The 22,555-nt window shown below is 37.4% G+C and overlaps 2 protein-coding genes across 13 annotated transcripts in view; one reads left to right on the top strand and one right to left on the bottom strand.

Moving 5' to 3' along the window:
- CASK (calcium/calmodulin dependent serine protein kinase) overlaps positions 1-22,555 on the top strand; it is a 389,604-nt gene that overhangs the window by 223,780 nt on the left and 143,269 nt on the right. The gene's annotated exons all lie outside the window — the stretch shown is intronic.
- On the bottom strand, positions 13,381-20,187 carry GPR34 (G protein-coupled receptor 34). 2 transcript variants are annotated; one of them, XM_004281360.4, is made up of 4 exons: positions 20,047-20,187; positions 19,312-19,403; positions 15,772-15,877; positions 13,381-15,111 (listed from the first exon to the last, which is right to left on the bottom strand). In XM_004281360.4, exon 4 carries the CDS (start codon positions 15,030-15,032, stop codon positions 13,896-13,898), a length of 1,137 nt encoding a protein of 378 aa, XP_004281408.1. In that variant the 5' UTR covers positions 15,033-15,111; positions 15,772-15,877; positions 19,312-19,403; positions 20,047-20,187; the 3' UTR covers positions 13,381-13,895. The 2 variants fall into 2 exon arrangements, with proteins under 2 accessions (XP_004281408.1, XP_004281407.1); XM_004281359.4 differs by lacking the exon at positions 15,772-15,877.

The following is a 22,555-nucleotide window of genomic DNA, read 5'->3' as shown; positions in this document are numbered from 1 at the left end:
TAAAAAACAGCAGAAATTAAAGTCCAAAGTCTGTAAATTTATAATAGCACAGAAAAGTGATTAGCTTTGTAAGAAAGCTCTAATGACTAAATGGACCTGCCAATCAGAGTTTCACTATACTTCACCTTTGGCTTTTGTCTTTCCCTATCGGCTTGAATGCACTGGATAGACATTTTCTTCTAGAAATGCACACCATAGAAACATGGTGACAGTCATTAGAATTGGAATGACCTCAGAAGTGGCAATTGGAAAACAGATGGGAAATTAGTAGGTTTAGGGAAAGGGAAACTTTAGCATTGGATTAGATGAGGCAAAGATATTTTTGAGGACAGTCAGATTTTGAATTTCAGCATCTTTGAGTCAGTCAAGTTTGGTTCATATCATGCTTCAGAACCTACCTTTTTTTTTTCAGGTTCTTTGAAAAGCCAAAAGTAGATTAAAATTTCTGAAAATGAAGCATTTGATTATAGAATTCTAAAAATAATTTAGGCCATTGTATTGCCACAGGTACAAAACACATACATGCACCTTGGATTATGACTTGCAATGAGATTTAAGGAGTTAAAAAGACGACATATATCAGTGCCCAGAAACCTCACCACTGCCCCTTTCTTCTCAAGACCATTTCCTGGACATTTTATTACCAATCACTTCTTTGGGATTTCTAGATAAAATTGTCTTGAGGTTAAATCTCCTGCTCCATGTCACTATCTTTATTCAAGGGGAAAAAAAGAGATGTCAAAGGAAGATGAGGAAGAGTTGGGTATCTGAGGTCTTACATCCTGTACCTATTAGTGTCTATATTTACTTTCTTTTATTAAGAACCCCAAGTATTGAAGTAACAAGCTTTCCTGAGAACCACTTTTAGAAAATTTATAATAATAATAAATGACAACCACTGAAGTGCTTTTATATATATTCACTTAATTGTTAAGATATTTAGTTAAGATATCTCTCAGATGGATACCATTATTACTATCATTTTCTAGATGAGAAGGTTTAGGTCCATAGAGGATAAATAACTTGTTGATGGTAATGTAACTGGTGTATTGTAGGGCCTATATTTGAACCCAGGTAGTGTGACTTCAGATCCCATATTCTTAGCTACTACCAGAATCTGGATTATTGTTTTAGATAAAGGTGACCAGTGTCCCTGGTGACCAAAAATGTATCACTTTTCAATCTGGAAATTTATTAATTGCTGCCAACTCTCCATTGTACTAGTACTTTTCCCCTCTGTAATTGATAAGTAATCTGATGGTCATATTTTGAGACTCTCTGAATATATTTTTTCCCCTTTCAACCCAGTGGATTTTAGCATTCATTGATGGTCCTTGCCTGAATCATTGCTTATATTGGTGGTTGCGTCTTTATAATGTTTTGACAGAGATATATTAGACTTGAAGTAGTCATTTTAAGGTATCACTCTAAACAAGTGTTGGTGTCTTATTAGATAGTTCTCAAATTGTATATATGGTATAGTTTCTAATATTACCATGTGCTCTCTTCTTCCTCCTCCATCAAAAAGCCAGCCTAAAGTGTATTGTTTTAATAAACTTACAAATAAAATATTGAAGCCAGGAAATATAAGTTCTCTGGAGTTCCATATCGCCAGAAGTATCTGGTAGAGAAAATTGGAAAGAAGAAACCACAGTACATTTTAACACAGAAAATGTCTGTAGAGAATCATTTCTTTGGCGACGCTTTGACCAGCAGAGGGCAATCTATTACCAGCCCTAGTTAAACCTCTTTTGCTGTTAAAGGCTGAAGCATAAGCTGCCCGCCTTGCACTATTTTCCAGCTAGAAACTTAGAACAATTTAAAAGTTTAGTTTTTTTAAGCTCTAACAAAGTGATTCTTTGTCTTAGTAGCTGAAAAAAACTTTAAACTTGATAGAATAAAAATAATTGTATGGACAATGGATTTCTGTCCTTAAGCTGAAAACCCATTGACACTCATCTGCCTTTAATAGGCTATGTCCTTTGGAGATTTCATTTTGTTTTGTACTAGTGATTATCACAAGAGTCACCTTTGTAAAATCATTCACAATTACAATTATCCTAGTGGTAAAAAGAAAGTCTGACATTTTAGTATGCGAAAGTTTTTCTCATATCTTTAGTTTTTCTTTTTTTTTAATCATAGCAATTCATGGACATAGTTTTTAATAGTCAAATAATACTAAAAGGCTTGTAATGAAAACGACATGTCATGTCTATCAACAAGTGTAATTTAAAGTGTATTTTACCTAATGAAGAAAGCATAGGAGAAGTCACCTTTATCCTCCACTGTAGTAACTTCTTTCTGTCAGCTTAAACTACACAGATCCCCTCCTGTTAAGATACCACCTAACCAGTTGCCTCATCATGCAGCATATGCTTGTTATCTCTGACAACTCATGGTTCGTTACTAAATCTTCAATAACCCTGCCACTCTCCACTCTGCAGTGGTTTGGAAAATAAATATCTCTCCCTCTCTCTTTCACACCCAGACAGACAGACAGACAGACAGACACACACACACACACACACACACACACACACACACACACACACACACACACACACACACACCTTTAAGCAAAACATAGGCATTGTCTTTTTTGTTAATGAAATTACTTACTATATTTGTTGTCACCTTTTTAGAAATGAATGGTATGCATATTTTTAATTTAATCTTATATGCATCATTTATCTATTGCTGTATGCCAAACCACCGCCAGACTTGGTGGCTTATGACAACTGTTTGTTCGTTCTCAATCCTGCAGTTTGTTCTGGGCTCAGCCAGGCAGTTCTACTGTCAGTCTCTCCTGGGGTCATTCATTCATGCAGCTTCTTAGTTATCTGGCAGCTCAGCTGAGGCTGGATGGTCGATGATGGTCTCTCTCATGTCTGGAGCCTCAGCTGAGATGGTTGTGCGGGCTGAGTATCTCCATGTGATTTTTCATCCTGGGTTTATTTACACCGTGATGGTCTTGGGGTGCCAGGAGCACAAAACTGGAAGCTGCAAGGCCTCTTAAGGCCTTGCTTAGATGCCATATAGTGTTCAACACGATTTATTGGTCAAAGCAAGTCACAATACCTACTCAGATTCAAGAGGTGGGCAAAGACTCCACTTCTGGATGGGAAGAGCTGCAGAGAATTTTTTTTTTAATTAATTTATTTATTTTTGGCTGAGTTGGGTCTTCTTTGCTGTGCATGGGCTTTCTCTAGTTGCAGCGAGCGGGGGCTACTCTTCGTTGTGGTGCGCAGGCTTCCCGTCGCGGTGGCGTCTCGTTGCTCTCTTGTTGCGGAGCACGGTCTTTAGGTGCACGGGCTCTAGAGCGCAGGCTCAGTAGTTGTGGCGCAGGGGCTTAGTTGCTCTGCAGCATGTGGGATCTTCCTGGATCAGGGCTCGAACCCATGTCCCCTGCATTGGCAGGCGGATTCTTAACCACTGCACCATCAGGGAAGTCCCGCTGCAGAGAATTTTAATCTACCACATTTTCTTTACTGTGCTTGCAATAGCAGTGTTCTAACTAGATTTTTATATTTTTTTCCTCAAAGTACAGTACATTGGCTCTTCCTTTGGGATTAATATAGTATGTGTACCTCAGAGTCCATTGCTTCTTGGACAACATCCAAAAAGAAAAGTTAACTTTGCAAAGGGATACCCACTGTGCCTCAGTTCAGTCTTGGAGCTGTATTTTCTTTTGATTATTTCTTGTATTAAAAGATGTACTGAAAGTATCAGGAATCCATGCTGTTTCCTTTGTACTTTCTATCCTCTGTTAATAGCCCTTTTCTATTTCCAGAACTAATCTAGCTTTTCAGTAAAACTAGAAGAAAAGTCTGTTTCTGCTTATCTGATCCTAAGAATGGGATAATTAATTGAGATCTCCAATACTAGAGCCTAAAAGGATACAGAGGGATGCTTAGTCTAGCTTGCCCCTTTAGTAGTTTTTTCTCCCACCATGCTAGGTTGTACTTATTACTGGAGGTTTAGTTATTTGCAGGATCACAAATGCCAACTATCAGAGCATGAGACCCTCAGTTACTTATTTAGCTGACACCTCTCACTACTTGCCACATATATTTGGAACTCTATAATCAGTCCGCACAAGAGCTGACCCTGTGTGTTCCAGTGTTTTTCAAGTCTCACTGGCCACAAAGGGGAACTGAATATGAACATGCATGCAAACCTCATCAGTTCCCTTTGCAACCAGCTGAAAGTTGTTTTTAATATAGCGGAAACTGTTTTTCTTTTGAGTACCAACGAAATTTCCACCCAAATAATGAAGCATTTCTGCTTCTGACAAATCAGGGAACACATAAGAGGACACTAAATTGCGAGAAAGGCAATTAAAAGAGAAAATCAGAAAATAAAACTGAACTGGGGAAGAGATAGAGGTGCTGCTGAGTACAGGAAAGGAAAAAAAATAGAGGGGGAAGTATTGGGGGTACTAGAAGATCTTGGTAGGTGATAGAACATGAGAAGAGGCAGGAAACATAGAAAGGAAATGTGTATAACAGGAAAGGGCCTGTAACAGTATTGCCAGCAGTGTTAAAGGAAGGCATTAATATTTTTTAGTCTAGAAGTTTGCCATTGGATAAAATTTAAAAATATCACACATCAGAGGGATTACCATTCCCACCTGAGTTTATACTATTGAGCCAGTTTTACAGTGAAGGTACCTTGACCCCGCTTCAGGATGCAGTGCAATAACCTGTTTGACCACTCTGATTATGCATAACAAAGCGAAGTATCAGTAAGAAAGCAAAGAAATGAGCACCTAACATAACAAATGTCACAAAACTCCCAGAATCCATCAACTTATTTTAGATAGAGTTTAAACAGTCTCTCTAGCAGTAAATATATATATATATATATATATATATATATATTTTTTTTTTTTTTTTTTTTTTTTTTTTTTTTTTTTGCGGTACGCGGGCCTCTCACCGTTGTGGCCTCTCCCGTTGCGGAGCATAGGCTCCGGACGCGCAGGCTCAGCGGCCATGGCTTACGGGCCCAGCCGCCCCGCGGCACGTGGGATCTTCCTGGACCGGGGCACGAACCCACGTCCCCTTCATCGGCAGGCGGACTCTTAACCACTGCGCCACCAGGGAAGCCCTCTAGCAGTAAATATTAATGAACGCCTGTGATGTGCTGAGCAAGGGACATGGGACAAATCTGCTACAAAAGAAGATTCTGGGGAACTGCTTGGGGACCATTGACCATACAGCAAGCAGCCTCCTTCCTCTGCCCCCCAGCCACACACATCTGAATAGCCCTGAGGGCATGACTGTATGGGCACAACATGATGGAGCAACAAGATCACAGGTGGCCCCTGGTTGCCACTCATTATTAAGGTATTGAATGTTCTGTAAAACCCAAAACTTCTGTTAAAGGGATCTAAGGAACATCTAATCCAAACTTTATTAAATGCTTGAAATGCTTTGCTGCCTTCCCAGCTTGCTGAGGATCCATACTATATTGAAATAGTTCTACTAGCAAATAACTCACTGGCTTTCTATTGCATTTGAGATCTACAATTGTTAGAAAAGCCTCTTCTACAGTCTGGTGAAACATGCTGCTTGCAACTCCCATCCTTCACTGGTCTTCTTTCTGCTTGCTCTCTGAGGCTACACACACACACACACACACACACACACACACATGCATATTTTTGCTCTAATGCCTTTCTTTTAGTCTTCTGCTTTAAGGCTAAGTAATCCCATTCTTTGAAACTGTCCCTCTCCTGGCATCCTCTCCTCTTCTACTTGCTCGAGTTTCAGAGTGTGGTTCTGACAGCATGGGTCTGCTGCAGCTCCTGTCCTGGACGTTGCTGTTATTAGTGAAAGCTAAAGTTAAATTACCCTTTATGAGTGCTTTCCCCACCTCATTTGGTCCAGGTCAGCTTCCCCTGTGTATCTTCCTAGTTCTGATGTGTATCTTCAGCTTCTGACCATTCCATTTTATATATTTCCCCTGTCTTTCCTTTGGCATTTGAGTATTTCAGTAAGTAACATATATTGAATGTTTCCTAATGGCCAAGAACATTTATTCACTCGTTTAGTCTCCATAACACTAGAAGTTAGGTGTTCCTGTTATTTTTGTTTTCTCAGTAGAGGAAAGAGAGCTTGTACAAGGTTACACAGTAAGTGGTGGAGCCAGAAATTGAACTCAGGCAGTCGTTGCAGCAGCTGCCCTATTAACCTGTCCATTATGCTGCCTCTCAGTTCATTATTTAATGTTTAATGTCAGTAGGCTAAGAAGACCTATTGGATGCAGCGCCACCATAATCCTCCCCATGGCTTTACCAGTGGGATGGTAATACTCTTGGTCCATTGGTTAAGACTATTCCCCTGGACTCTGTCTGGGTGGGCAATACCAACATCTTCCTAGTCTCCACCCCCCTTTTTCTTCCAAGTTTCCCTCACTTACCTGCTGGTGAATGGCCAATTCTTTCTTTAAATATATTGATACACTTAACAGGTCAGCTCCTGGTCTAGGAGACTTTCTATCCCTTTAAAATCATTTGCATATCTGTAATACTGAGATGTTTGAATTTTGTAGATTAAGTCTCAAAACATTTTTGTTTTCAGGGGGCACCTCGTTTGCACTCCTATGTACTATACTATTTCTGACTGAAATGCCAAGCTGTCTAATTGTAAGATAATTTCATCTGCAAATTCTTTAGCTTGGTCCTTGAGGGGTGTATATATTTCAGAAGGCCAGGGTTCATCTAGATTCATTGATTAGAAAACGTCTTCCTTTCCTTATGGTGTCTGGCAAAAGAAACCATAAGCAAAGTAAAAGACAAGTCCACACTGGTAGAAGTTATTTGCAACCCATATAAAGAACAAAAGATTAGTATACATAATATATAAAGAATTATTTCAACAATTTGAAAGAAAAAAAGGAATAAAAGCAACTCATTAAAGGGAAAAGGGGAAATGGTGTAGATATGAATAGATGATTCACCCAAGAAGAAACATGAATGGGCAAAAAAGAAACATGAGGTGATGCTGCTCCACTTCACCAGCAGTCAGGGAGGCACAAATTAAAACCACAGGGAGATGCCATTTCACACCTCCCAGATTGGCAAAAGTTAGTAAATCTGATAAAACCAAGTATTGGTGAGGATGTGGGTAGAGAAACTCTTATCTTACTAGTGGTGGGATAGGTGTATAAATTGGTAAAATCACTTTGGAGAGCAATTTGTCACAACTGAAATAAACTGAAGATGTTTATACCCTTTACAACCAAGCATTTCTACTTCTAGGTGTCAGCCATAGAAAAATTCCACACATGCACACAGAAGACTTCGCTTGAGCGTGGTTTCTAATAGTGAAAAAGTGGAAACCACCTAAAGGCCCATTGTTAGGAGAAATGGAGAATTGAACTGTTGTTTATTCTCACAGTAAAACACTATGCATCTGTTAAAACGAATGAATCTATCAACACAAACATAATTTGAGTGAAAAAAGTTACAAAAGGATGTATTAGTGAGATACTATTTGTTAAATTTTAAAAACAAAAACTAATGCACATTGTTATTCATGCCACTTACGAATGTTATAATAGTATAAACATGTACATCAAAATGATATACACTAACTTTAGGCAAGAGGCTACCTCCGGATGAGCTTTAGTATATCTTCTTGGATTATGTATAGGTACAAGAGAACAGTTAAGCAAATAGGGCCAAAACATTAACATCTGCACAATTTGGGTGATGGGTGCTTAGCTACCTGTTATGTTGTATTTTTACTTTTTTGTATGTTTGAAATATTTTATACCTAAAAAATTATTATATGTGGAATTACCAAACCAGAGTATAACTGTAACAGTTAACTGTTGCTCCTGGAATAACTTGCATGGCTTACTAACACAAAAAGAGATACTATGCATCATCAATACCTGTATCCAAACCACAATTAGAAACCGTTTCCAAAGCTCATCTTATGATGGTTCTTTATGCATTTCCTGGGCTAGAAGCAAAATTAATAAGGGTGAGATGCTCTAATTTGATTTCTTTTCTTTTCTCTGTCTATTCAACCTGTATGCTTTTGTACTGCTTTATTGTCCATGTTTCAGGCAGAGCTTTCACAGAGTGTACAAATGTGTGATAGCTAGAAAACTAGTTCTTTAAGATTTTGGTCTTTTGACATCACACAGTTTTGATGAGTAATAAGCAGAATTTTTTGCCCTAAATACATATTAATACCCATTTATGTTTTTTTAAAAAAACAAAAGACATCTCAGTAATTACCATTGTGCTTGGGCAGAATGAAATGAAAACGAAAAGCAGTGTCTTAGCAGAGACAATGCCTGTGGAATAAAAGTCTACCAACTTGCATCCCCTCATATGTAAAATACAGAAAATACTTCAATCACGATGCAATGAGGAGTAAATGATAATAATGCATTGCGAGCACCCAGCACAGTAAAAGGTACATAAATATATATTTACTTTGCTTCCCGTTCCGTTGCATGTAAACTTGAAGGGGGGAAATAAGAGGCAAAATAGAAGTTTACGACAAACCTAGCACTTCCATTTTAGCTCTGAGTCTATTGTTACCACCACGCAAGCAGTCCTCCACGCCTTAATTTGAAAACCAGACTGAACTGAGGCACTATAGCAGCCACTTATAGGAATGTGTTCTCAACTGGGCCATGTAGCTACGAAAAAGGACACTGCATCGTCCATTTTGAGAGTTTCTATCTCATTCGAGTTGTCATAGTTCAGATTATATTCTGAGATTCAAATGCTTTCTTCTGATCAAAAATACAAGTTTCTTTGGAAGTTTATGGTGTCCGTTGGTGCCTGACATTAAAAACTCTCCAGTAAATGTCATATCTGTTGTGAATATTTTTCTCACTTTATGCTTTTGCTTTTATTTTTGTTTATGGTTTTTGACAAAAAAATAGTCTACTTTTAAAAGTCAAATCTATGCATCTTTTCCTGTGGTTATTTCTATTTTATTAATAGGAAGTCTTTTCCCTTCCACAGATGAGTTAGTCACATATTTTTAAGTCTTTTAATGCATTCATTATTTACATTTAACTCTTTGATCCAGTTATAATTTTTTTGGTGTGATATGAGGCAAGGCTATAAATTGGCTTTTATTTTAAATAAGCACAGCACTATTTATTAATTCATTTCTTTCTTCCCCTATGCTCTTTGTGATGTCTCCTTTATTTGCAGTAATTCTCTTTGAAGGAGGAAAGTGTATCAGAGTCACTCAAACTTTTTAAAAATTCATTTAACAGCAGAAACTAACACACCATTGTAAAGCAATTATACTCCAATAAAGATGTTAAAAAAAAATTCACTGAACCCCACTTTGCAAGCTTCTAGCACATCTTGACTAACAGACTCCTAGGTTGCCCTCTGATTTGTTCCTGCTCCTACCCTGTTGAGAGTGATTAATTTGTCATATAATTTTCTCATGTATCACTGAGGGTCTGCGTAGAGCTGTGCATTCTGTTCTATTGATAAGTTTATCCTTGCATGTGCTCCACGGTGTTATCCTTAATGAAGGATAAGAATATATTTTAATATCTGGTAAAAATAAGTTTCCATTCATACTTCAAAAGGCTAAAAAATAATTAGCCTGTTAACATGTTTCTGCACAATCCAGGCTGCCTGTTGAGAGAACTCTATTTCATGCTGTTTTTCTCTTATGGATAACTTTTCAGTAAGGCTTTGCTTCACAGAGCTGTAATTATATTAGTTCTACTTTCATATCAGCAGGACTGAAGAATCCATTTTAAAAAGAAGTTGAAAACAAAACCTTCTGTACTAGAACAGAATTTTCTTTTTCTATTGACCTGATCTTAGAAATTCAACTGCTATCAAACCCAGCTCTGCACAGAATACTTTTCCAAAACTAACAGCAAAACTCAGCATTTAGGTCTTACTCTCGCAACCAGGCAGTTAATTATGCCCTTGTTTGGTTTTGCATATGTGAGATGTTATTTAGAAACTTGTTCTCAAGATCTTTTGCAAGGTGAGAATATGTATATACTTCTGAATTTCCCTTTTCTGTATGCTTCTAGAACTAAATCTTGGCTTGGGGGAGGTAGGGACAGTGTTTCCTACTTGTGTACACCAATGCTTAATAAGAAATAAAAGATTATATGTAATAAATAGCCTTAAATTTGTTTAGTTTAGCAAATTTTTCTAAAAATTTAGTAACATTCTCAGGAGTCAGGTTACTCTAAGGTATGTTATTAGTGAAACTTCTGTCGGTAAAGAAAATCTGTTAGGAGCTTATAGATAGGTTGACTTTCAATAAAATTTATTTTATCACAAATATTATAGCAAGAATTGACTCAGTGTACTTTTTTAAGAATGCCATTGTGCAGGGCTTTATAGGGATCATCTCATTTAATATAAATAATGAGAAAGCTTCTAGAATTATGAGTGTATATGTGTTTCTTTTAATGTTCCATAAAACTACTACTAGTGGGCTTCCCTGGTGGCGCAGTGGTTGAGAGTCCGCCTGCCGATGCAGGGGACACGGGTTCGCGCCCCGGTCCGGGAAGATCCCACGTGCCGCGGAGCGGCTGGGCTCGTGAGCCATGGTCGCTGAGCCTGCGCGTCCGTGAGCCTGTGCTCCGTAACGGGAGAGGCCACAGCAGTGAGAGGCCCGTGTACCGCAAAAAAAAAAAAAAAAAAACTACTACTAGTAATAATAATAGATAATGTAATTTAACCATTCAAACTGTATGTTTACAATAGACACATGTAGGGATATAAAATGTTTACCAATAATGTAAAAAAGATTTTAATTTTGAAAACATGAGAGAAAATCAGTATTGTCATATTTTTAAATTATACAAACAGAAATACTGAATTTCAGTTTGGTATTTGTTAACGATTGTCAGAGCACAGTAATTAATATAAAATTTATTACTTTTTTCTGAGCCTCTGATTTTTCTGCAAATTTTTTTTTTTTTTTTTTTTTTTGCGGTATGTGGGCCTCTCACTGTTGTGGCCTCTCCCATTGCGGAGCACAGGCTCCGGACGCACAGGCTCGGCAGCCATGGCTCACGGGCCCAGCCGCTCCGCGGCATGTGGGATCTTCCCAGACCGGGGCACGAACCCGTGTCCCCTGCATCAGCAGGCAGACTCTCAACCACTGCGCCACCAGTGAAGCCCCAAATTTCTATTTTTATTCTCAAATGTTTCTTGTTTTTTAAATATAATTCTGCTTTGACCTATTGTTTGTTCAACCATTTGTGTACACTTACTGAAATACAACTAACTGAACACTAACTGTATACAATCCAAATCTCATTAAAATAAATTCAGCCCTAACGAAATTCTTCATACTCTTTAATACTGATTTCCCAGTCAGTGGCCTACCTGAAGTTTGAAGAAGTATTCTGAGTATAAAAAAAAAATTCTCATACTCTGTGACAGAAACTTATGAATGGATCCTTGCAGTTTGTCATAACAGGCTTTTACATATTAAGTCAACAGCATTCTGATTCTGTGTGTAATCAAAAAACTGTTATAAAGCAAAAACTAACACACCATTGTAAAGCAATAATACTCCAATAAAGATGTTAAAAAAAAAGAACAATGCTGGCCAAACTTGAGAATGGTTGCCTTAATGACATCTCCTGATTACAATTGTATGACGTTTTCTGCAGCTATATCTAGATACGTTGACTAGGAAAATAACCTACTTTTTCAGCTCTGTTAAGCACCCCTTCCCTCCCTCCTTCCCTTCTTGTTCATCCATCTATTCACTCACTCGTTCATTCAGTTATTCAACAAATATGTATTGATCTTCTTTGTGCTAGGCAATGCAACTATGCTCTGGTAGTCAGTGATGAATGAGGGCCCTTTTGAAACCCTCTTACACTGTTGGTGGGAATGTAAATTGGGGCAGCCACTATGGAAAACAGTATGGAGGTTCCTCAAAAAACTAAAAATAGAGTTGCCATATGATCCAGCAATCCCACTCCTGGGCATATATCCAGAGAAAACTATAATTCAAAAAGATACATGCACCCCTATGTTCATAGCAGCACAGTAGCCAAGACATGGAAACAACCTAAATGTCCATCGACAGATGAATGGATAAAGAAGATGTGGTATACACACACACACACACACACACACACACACACACACAATGGAATACTACTCAGCCATAAAAAAAGAATAAAATAATGCCATTTGCAGCAACATGGATGGACCTAGAGATTATCATACTAAGGGAAGTAAGTCAGAAACGGAAAGACAGATGCCATATAATATCACTTGCATGTGGAATCTAAAATATGACACAAATGAATTTACCTACGATACAGAAACAGACAGACAGATATAGAGAACAGACTTGTGGTTGCCAAGGGGGTTGCCCTTGGGATGAGAGAGGGCTGGATTGGGGGTTTGGGATTAGCAGATACAAAGTAGTATATATAGAATAGATAAACAACAAGGTCCTACTGTATAGCACAGGGAACTACATTCAATATCCTGTGATAAACCATAATGGAAAAGAATATGAAAAAGAATGTATATATATATATGTGTATAACTGAATCACTTTGCTGTACAGCAGAAATTAACACAACATTGTAAATCAACTATACTTCAATACGATAAATTTTTTTAAAAAATACGAAGGGCCCTTTCTCTTAGAGCTTACTCTCTAGTTATTTTTGAACATACATGAAAATTTCAGAATTTGCTCCTTTTAATTCTAACCTACAGGTTTTCTTTATTGTTATGAAATATTTCAAACACTCAGATATATACCAAAAATTACATAACAAATACCCATGTATTACCACACAGGTTTAACAGACATTATTAATATTTTGCCATGTTTGCTTCAAATCTCTCCAGATGTAACCATTAACCTTAAGTTGGTATATATGCTTGTGTATATTATGACGTATGTTTTATATTTTTATTGCATATGTATAGATCTGTAAAGAATACGGTATTGTTTTATGTGGTTTTGTATTTTACATAAGTGATTTCATAGGGTACATACCCCTTTGCAGTTTTTGGTTTTTATTCAACATTATTTTTGCCAATTCTCCACGTTGATGCATGCAGATGAAGTTTTTTTCTCCATTCCTTTGCTGATGCATACTCAGGGTGTTTACATTTGTTTAGTATTGTGAGCAGTAGGTCACTGAGCATCTTTACACGTTTTCTTGTATACATGTTTGAGTGGTTCTGTAAGATGTATACCTCGTAGTGGACTTGCTGGATCACAGGGTGTACACATCTTCAATTTCGCTTTATCAAAGTGTATGGTCCAAGATGGCCGAATTGTTTATAAATCTGTTTTAAGTAAGGTGCAGTCTTAAGTACTGTCGCTAGGCTATTGAATTTTAGCTCACCTATTGTACTAAGCAGTGATAGATAGTGGGTGATTTCATTTTTTATTAGAATTTTATTATTTCATATGTTAATAGAGGTTTAGACATAAATGAATACAGTGGCAAATTATACAAGCTTTTTAAATGACAATGAACATATTTTCTGACATTTTAAGTCGGTCCTCAAATCGGTTAACTTTTAAGCACACTTTAAATTAGTATCAGGTACTTAATTTTGAATAGCTACTTTAGTGACTTGAGAAACTATAACATTTTCTTTAATTATTCTGTGGTTAAAACCATAAATTTCATTTAATTTTATAATCTATGTTAACAGTGTTAGCCTAAAAGATTTTATATACAGATTTAAAATCTAGTGGTGAGTGTAAGCTTGCACTTAAAATATTTTGTAATTAAGCAAATGAAATATCACAAATAAGCAAAGAACTTTGGGAGGATCTAAGCTTTGTAAATGCTAGAGCTTTGTTTCATAATTTTTTGTTCTTCAAGGAATTAGGCTGTATTTTATCATTCTTTTTAATATGTTTACCGTAAGTGCTTTAAGAAGTAGACTGAATTTTAACTGTAGCGAATGTATCATGCAGGGAGTATCCTGGTTTAAATTCTGAAGTGCTTTCACTCCTGCTTGCTTCCCCTTGAAACCGTCTAGAAAGAAGTTGGCACATTATTTTGCGAATGTTACTGGACATCAGGAAATACATGACTGGATCTAAACAGCTATTAAAAGATGAGAAAACCAGCATGATCTCATTGGTTTTGTGAACGATTTCCTTCCAATAGCAAGACGACATATTTAGCTGTGAAGAAATATAGACAAATCGGAAGCCATGATAGGGAACAAAACATACAGTAAAAATGATAAGCACAATAAAGGAATTCCGGGCTGTAGTGGCATATTTGCCAGAATTAGGAAATTTTGACCTCCTTTTAGAAATCCTCAATAGATTCTTGCCAATCTTAATATAGGAAAGGATTATTAGTAGGAAAATTAGCCAGAACATTACCACAAGAATGTAGTTAAAAATTGCTTCTCCTTTTGCATTATGCTTATCTCTATAATGGAAACACATTGTGGAATTATGACCTCCTTTCTTAAGGGTTAAAATAATCATAGTTAAAAATCCAGCAAGGGCAATTATCCATACTATACAGCAAACATAAATACTCTGTTTGGTTGTTATCGCCTTCCGTTGTTGTATAGACCGATTAATTTTTATGTAGCGATCCAAACTGATGAATCCAAGCAAAATAATGCTAATGTACATGTTCATATAAAATAGTGTTCCCACAACCTTGCAAAGAATCACACCTAGTGTCCACTTGTTTTGGTTAATGTGATACATTATTCGGAAAGGGAGGCAGAAGATAAGTAAGAGGTCTGCAATGGCTACATTGAGTAGGTAAATCTGAATGGAATTCCTTTTGCGGTGGATACCCAGAAATACATAGAGGGCAATTATGTTTCCAATGAGGCCCACGATGAAAATAACAGAGTAGAATGTTGTTAACACATTAGAGAGTAATTTTTCATCCATGGAACAGGCAGTAAAATTTGAGGCTCCTGAGAAGTTGTGTGGCCATTGGACGCTGTGATTAGTTACAAAGTGCACTCCCTGGGAGGAGCAAGGCCAGCTGCTGACTGAAGTTGTCGTCATTGTTACCATCTGACTTCTCATTGTCTTCTGTAGGGATCAAAAAGTGAAGGTGCTAAATGACATGTTCCTTGACTGTAGCTTTTATGTCTTCAGATTTCTCCTACAACAGAATGCCAAACATTGAGTCACTTGTTATTTTAATAACAATTACTTTAGCTCAAAGCACAAATAGTAAATGATTTATTTTCAGACATTGTGAGAAGCTTTCCTTTTATCCTACTTTGGACCATTTGGATATCTACACAATATATGTAGCAGCATTATGGTATCACAAAACAAGCAGCACATATAGTAGAATCTTGTGGAATGTCCTGCTCTGACCTTTTCTATGCTATGATAAATGTTCAAGGTTTGTTTCATTTATTATATTAAAATAAATATATGAACTATGGAATCATCTTTTAGGGAAGTTTTTATGGGAATAGAGATGGAGGTGAAATGACAGCTCATATTTTTCGAAGATGAATGTCAGTTTCCCTAAAGGTAGTTACAGACATGAGTGAGCTGGGCCCACTGCTGGCCCCTGTCCAGCTTCCTGCCTTGACTCTTTCCCTCATAGGTGGCATTCATTCATTTTGACATGTGTTGCCACATGGTATGTGACAGATAAACTGTGGCAGTCTCTCATTCCATGGTGGGAATAGGGGAAATAGTCCTAAATTTCTTCCTTTTCAACCTAACACCAAGTTGAGAGGATTAAAATCACTTGCCTACGGGGGCATGCAATTACCGTAACAGACCAATAGAGCACAGCACTTGCCTCATTAGGCAGGCTCGTAACACTGCACAGGAGAGCAAAGTAGCCAAACAAAACCAAGTCAGGTGGTGACAGCCGCCAGTTAGGCACCTTGGAGAGTCTCCTTGACCTAGAAGCATAGAACATAGAGTGATAATGTAGATGGGAAAGAGGATGTGTAAACCAAGATTTTGGAAGGAAGTAACTGCAGCTGAAATATTCCGTGGGCTAGGTCATGTGAGACTGTTTGTAAAATAGTGTGTGAATTACACTTGTGTGTGGCAGCAGAGAATGTTAGCAGTGCTATTTGTTACTGGCTCTTTGCTGGGCATTGGCTGCTGTGAAGAGTTCAGTCTGAGAGGCCATCATAAAGAGGAGATGTGAGGAGAGGATTCCAGAGGGTCTTGTCACATTCCTTTCTTAGAGTGACTTCCCAAATTCTTTACAGAAGCTTCTTAGGAGGTGTCATAAAGACATTCAGGGCAAGGTTATCAAAATCAGACCTAACTAACTCTGTGACCTTCAGCCAACAACTTAATCTTTTCTAAGCCTTAGTTTTTTTGTTTGTAGAAATGGAAAAATGCATTCTACAAACAACAAAACTGGAACATAACAAGTGTTATGTTTACCCTGGAACATAATAAGTGTTCAATGACAGTTAGCTTTAAAAAAAAAACACCTTTTGATTAATTTTGTTTTAGTGAATATCTCACACTTGGCTAAGTACTGCTTGGAAAACGAAGGTGAAAATGACAGAGACCCTGCTCTCGGTAAATATTTTTTCAGGAGTGTGCATTTAAACTTTGAATGCTGTACAGTGGATTTGAATTACCATAATTAATTTCCTGATTTGACCTTATACACAGAGAAAAGCATTTGGAAGAAGTTAGCCTTTCTTAAAACTACCTATAATTTGATCAAGAAGAAACCATTTTATTAGAGTGTGAAATTCCTGTTTAAAATTTTGTCAAGGGGGGAAATCGAATCCTTGGTAGAGGAACTGACTGGTGAAGAGGAAGTTATGTAATCCCTGGTAAGAGCCTGTCGCCAGAGCCGAGGACAACGGAGGGAGGGAGGCAAGAGGACTGAGCCTGGTCTGTCGTGTGTCTCAACTGCACGGAGACAGATTTCACAAAGCTTATAGAAACTTACACGCGTGTTTCTGGTGATCTGATATTCTAAACAGGAAAGGGCAATCCAGGAAGAGTGGCAGGCTGCCACAAATGGAGCTGATAATGCAATGTAGATTACCAGGAAGAGGAGAAGGGCCCCTGTAGGGGATCTGTGTTGTGTGGTCACATAGGGAATTGGCTGAGGTTCAGGTAGAAACATCTCATAGCCACTGATGAAAGTGAGCTGAGGCATGACAGGTGACACGATTTTGAGAGCTCAGACAGCTGAAATGACTTTAAAGGTCATAGAGTTTTTGTTTTGTTTTTTTTTTTCTTCTCCATTGCTATATTTTAAAACTCCATTAGGGTTAGGAAACAAGTCTGTTTTGTTTGCCTCTGTGTACCAAGTGTTTAGCACAATAAATGCTGTTGAATGAAAAAGGGAATTTAGTAGAAAAGTATGTAAAGTCCTACATGTGGATATTAAAATAAACTATTCAAGTACAGGAAGGCCTTTAGCTACATGAACAAAAACACAATTGCAATTGACTGCAGTTGCTGTGTCCACAGTGTGACGTGGCTGCAGCAAAAACTAACCTGTCTTTGGTTGACTTCATACCTATGGAGTGTCTTAAACGAAGATTGTCACTACTAATCGGTACTGTCCTAAGCTGGTAGGGTTCCACCTGGAATACAGTGTTTCATCCTCAGCAGCACACTTAAAAAAGGCCACAGAGCCAGTGCGGGGGGAAGAGCCCAAATCATGTCAGAGGAGCAAGTGGAAGGAAACAGGCACCTGGAGATGTGAACACTTTCAAGGCCATGGAGAAAAGCATTTCACCTCCTAATGTATGTCTTCAGAAAGCAGAAGAAGGACCAGTGAGTAAAAATGCAGAGACAGATGTTGCCTGCTTTTAAGGAAATGCTTTTTTAGAATGAAACAATCTATTTGGGGAGGCAATAAGGTTTTACCACGGAAGATTTTTTGAGACTGCCACAGTTGGATACTTTGTAGAAGAGACTCTCAGTGGCTCTCAATCCCGGCTGCATATTAGAATCCTCTTGAGGGCTTTTTAAAGATACCAATGCCTGGCTCCATCCCCAGATCTTCTGATTTAATTGGTCTGGAATGGGCTCCAGGCAATGGTTTCCTTTAAAAACTCCTCAGGGGATTCTAATGTGAAGTCAGAATTGAACCCTTGAGCTAGATGACTGAACCAGTAACTAATATTTATTTAGCATATGCTGTGTACCAGACAGTGTGTTAAGCACATTTATATTATTTCATTTACATAATCCTTATAATAACTTTGTGAGGTAGGTATTAATGAAAGATAAAGATGTTTTGATCGTTACCCATGACCACAGAGCTCTTAAATGTCTGTACCCAAGTTGAGACTCAGATCTGTCTAGCTTTTAGAGCCCATGATCCTTTTCACCAAACCTCACTCCTCCTAATCACATATGATCAGCCTTTTCTTTATTAATGATGAGTTCTGTCAGCGGCATTTTGACATGATTCCTTTAGCATTATCCACATTAGCGATTTTAAGAAAAGATTGTCATCTAGCTTTTACCTCTTTGGAAAAGGTACTAACCTTTTTATTTGCTATGTCCATTATAGTAAGTAAGTAAGTCCAGAGTTTACAGAATCACAAATCATTCATCAGAATGTTCAGCATATTCCCCAGAGCATATCTTTTCAAACTTATTTCTAGGCCTGATTGTCATTATCAAGATGTTTCTAGAAAGCCATTAGCGCAAAGCACGTAGCCTGAAACCATTTGCCTCAGCTCTAATCTGCAAATGAAATAAATAAATAATAGTTGTACAAGATCACCAATAAACCTTTCTGGTTTTGCTTTATTTTCAAGCTTAAAGAGAAGAATGTATTTGTTTAAATAGTAGTAGTAGCTGTCATTTAGAACCCTGTATTGAATGGCTAGTGTTCAGTCATTTATTAACAAATTAACAGATTAGATTCTGTTTGGAACTTAATGGCTGATTTCTGCCTCCTTTACAATGTGTCAATCACTCGCTGTTCCTAAGGCCATTTACTGATGTTTTAAAAACTACTTACTTGATTTGTTAAGAATGGCCAGTGAAGATAGGAAACAAACCACTGCATTCACATAGGAACCAGTTTCCTAGTGGACATTAGTTGTGACTGGTGTGAAGTGGTCACAGTGGTTTTCTGATAGTAGATGGTTAATGGTTTTTAATGTTGTGACTTGACAAATCCTGAAGTTCGCAACCCTGTATTAGTGCTGCATTGTACCCACCAGCGCCACCCTCCCCTTGCCTGTAATGTTTCAGCTGGCTCCTACAGGAGCTTCTGTATTAGAGGGCAGGACCCGACAGATTCCACTGTGGCCTCCAATGAGCAAAAGCTTTTTAAATGCAGTTTGGGTATGTTTGTGAAAACATCACATTGCTATGTTAAAATACATACCTAGTTGGCAGTGGTAGCAGCCGTTTACGTTTGTAGTTTGACTTGATAATCACTGAATCATTCAGGCCATGCTTTAAAAATTGCACTAATTTCTGCATACAAAGTGAAAATTGAAAGCATGTTACTTTAGAAAGAATATTAGTAGTACATTAGCTTTTGTTATCAATTTAACTGTAGCTAAAACATTTTTTAATTTTAGGTGAATTCACTAAAGGGTATTTTGCTTTTTCTTTTCTCTAATATTCACTATATTAACTTCTGAAACACGAAACTTAAAATTTAATTGGTCTGGTAAATTACCATAAAATAGAAATCATATAATAAAGAAAATACTATTATTGAAAATAGGGAGTCAGCATAACTTAATAAAGTTAATAAGTTACAGATCACTTATAATACACTGGAAATAAAATTTGTTGCATATGAAAATAACTTTTAATTGATTCAAGTAGATCTGCAAGTCTTTGTGGCAGTACACAAAATACAGTATAAACAATGTGACAGTATTGATAGTATGAGCGTAAATATCTCATGTCCTAAAGTACTTCAAGTAACTAAGAAGACAGCCTCATTTTAAGTCAAGTCACGGCAGAGGTATCATTCAGTTTACTCAGGTTTCTAGAAACAAAGTGTTGCTAGTCACCATGAAGCAGGTTTCATTTATATTACTCAGATAATCAGAATGTAACTTAAAAAAAACGGATCATTATGCAGTTGAAATCAAGGCATACTCACAGTTCAGGCTCTCTTGAAGTAAAAGGAGCTGAACCCCAAGATTCCCTAGACACAGAGACTCGTCTTGGTGTGTCAGCTGGGTTCCTCCATCCGGTTGTGGTGCAATTGGTTGGGGTTGTCTTTTTATTTTTTATATTTGCATGTGGTGGTAGGTGTGTTTTTTCTCTTTTCTTTCTTTTTTCAATATGACAACCCTTAGACTCCTTGTGAAAATATTAAAAAAAAAAACCCTACCACTATGCAACAACTTTATCTTTAAGCTTAATCGACACTTAACTTTGAGAAATTATTTATATCTTTTCTATGAATACCTTCCACTTGGACAATTGTGAAAAGTTTTCCCTCCTTCCCCCCGCATAAAGGTTATAAATTCTAAGCAGAAATATGCATTTTTCTGTTTCTCCTAACTAATGATACATAATATGCTACATGTACTTTTAAAGCACAAGCATTTAATTTCTCTTTTTTTCTGGATTCATTTTAGAAACTAACAATCACATAAAGTGGCATTCCTGTGTCAACAAAAAATTGGCATTTTCCATTGGCACTTGCCATCTACCTCTACAAGGATTAAATCATGTGCTGCTGCAGCTGCTGACTTTCAACACGCCCTGAAAGGAGTTCAGGGTGGAGAGCGGAAATGAGGCCCTCTGTGCTCTGGGAAAAACTGGCAGAACAGGGCTTCAGATAGTTAGATATTTTCAGGAGACAATTGTATGAGCCCAATTCTTGTATCTCATATCTAGAGAAACACTAAAATCCTTCATGGTGACGTCTGCTCCTCGTGACTAGCAGTAACCTGCACGAGACTAGCAGAAACCTTTTGTAAAAAATATGTGCTTGATTGTATGTATTCCCCCTTCACGAAAATCACTGACCTTCCCCCCTGTCTCTTTGGAGCAGTTTCTCAGAGCTATCTGGGATGCTGTCTCCCAGGCTGCAGTCCTCATTTTGCCCCCAATAAAACGTAACTCGCAACTCTCACGTTGTGCTTTTTTTTTTTTTTTTTTTTCCCCCCCGGTACGCGGGCCTCTCACTGCTGTGGCCTCTCCTGTTGCAGAGCACAGGCTCCGGACGCGCAGGCTCAGCGGCCATGGCTCATGGGCCCAGCCGCTCCGCAGCATGTGGGATCTTCCCGGACCGGGGCACGAACCCGTGTCCCCTGCATCGGCAGGCGGACTCTCAACCACTGCGCCACCAGGGAAGCCCGTGCATTTTTTTTAAGTCGACACCTGTATTGCATTATAGTAACATGAGTAATGAATTATTTTATTATTTTTTAAAAGGTTTATTTGATCTGTGTGTTATTTTAGTATATTTTCATGTATTCCCTTAAGGCCTTGGATTTATTTTCTAAAACAATCTTATAATTTTAGGGTTAGATGAAATTTGTGATAGTATTCTCTCCTTTTTAGCACCATGATGAACTCTCCCAAGTAAATTAAAATATCTCCTATATTTTAAAGAAAATAATGAAGTAATTCTGCAGGGGTTTTTTGTGGTCCTAGTCCAATATTTAACCACTATCTGTTCTTCTATGTAACTGTTGGCCCTGCAGTTTAACGTCATTTCTTCTTTTTTGTTGTCATCTGAAATGAAGAAGTTAGTTAATATCCTCCTCATAATTGTTACCCTGTAGCTTTGTTTACTTTACACTAAATATTTAACTCATTGGGCTTTATCTAACATTCTAATTATTTCTGGGTACATACACTCTTCTAAACATCATATTCTCCAGAGCTTTTAGTTTGTTATAAATATGACACATGGGACAGAATATTTTTAAATTGCCAGAATAAAAATATTTTGTAGCTCTTACTTCACTCTAGAACTTCTGAGAAGGAAGATGATTACTGTATTGGTCTAGGAGGAATTTGTGTGTGTGTGTGTGTGTGTGTGTGTGTTGTTAAAAAAACATAACATTAAATTAACTATCTTAACTATTTTAAAAAGTACAGTTCAGTAGTGTTAAGTATATTTATACTGTGCAAAAGTATACTTATATTGTTATACTTTATAAGGTATATTTATATTGTTCAGTAGTGTTAAATATACTTATTGTTGTGTTTATATATAGAAATTTTTCATCTTGCCAAACTGAAAGTCTGTGTCCACTAAACATTAGCCCCCTCTCCCTCTTCCCCTACCCTTGGCAACTACCTTTCTACTTTCTATGATTTTTGACTACTCTAGGTAATTCATTTGAGTCAGATCGTACAGTATTTGTCCTTTTATGACGGGCTTATTTCGTTTAGCATAATATCCTTGAGGTTCACCCATGTTGTACCATGTGACAGGATTTCCTGCTTTTTCAAGCTACGTAATATTCCATTGTATGTACATACCATATTTTCTTTATCCATTCATCTGTCAGTGGACATTTGGGTTGCTTCCACCTCTTGACTATTGTGAATAATGCTGCAATAAACATAGGTGTACAAATATCTTTTCGGGATCCTGGCAGGATTTATTTAAATGACTAAATAGTGTTTATCTATTATATGTTCTA

This window comes from Orcinus orca, chromosome X (genome assembly GCF_937001465.1).
Source record: "Orcinus orca chromosome X, mOrcOrc1.1, whole genome shotgun sequence".
Lineage (NCBI taxonomy): Eukaryota > Metazoa > Chordata > Mammalia > Artiodactyla > Delphinidae > Orcinus > Orcinus orca.
This window is presented reverse-complemented; position numbering and strand designations above follow the sequence as displayed.

Coding starts and splice junctions, on each gene's coding strand:
- GPR34 (XM_004281360.4), bottom strand. CDS start 15,032: ATGAGAAGTCAGATGGTAACAATGACGACAACTTCAGTCAGCAGCTGG.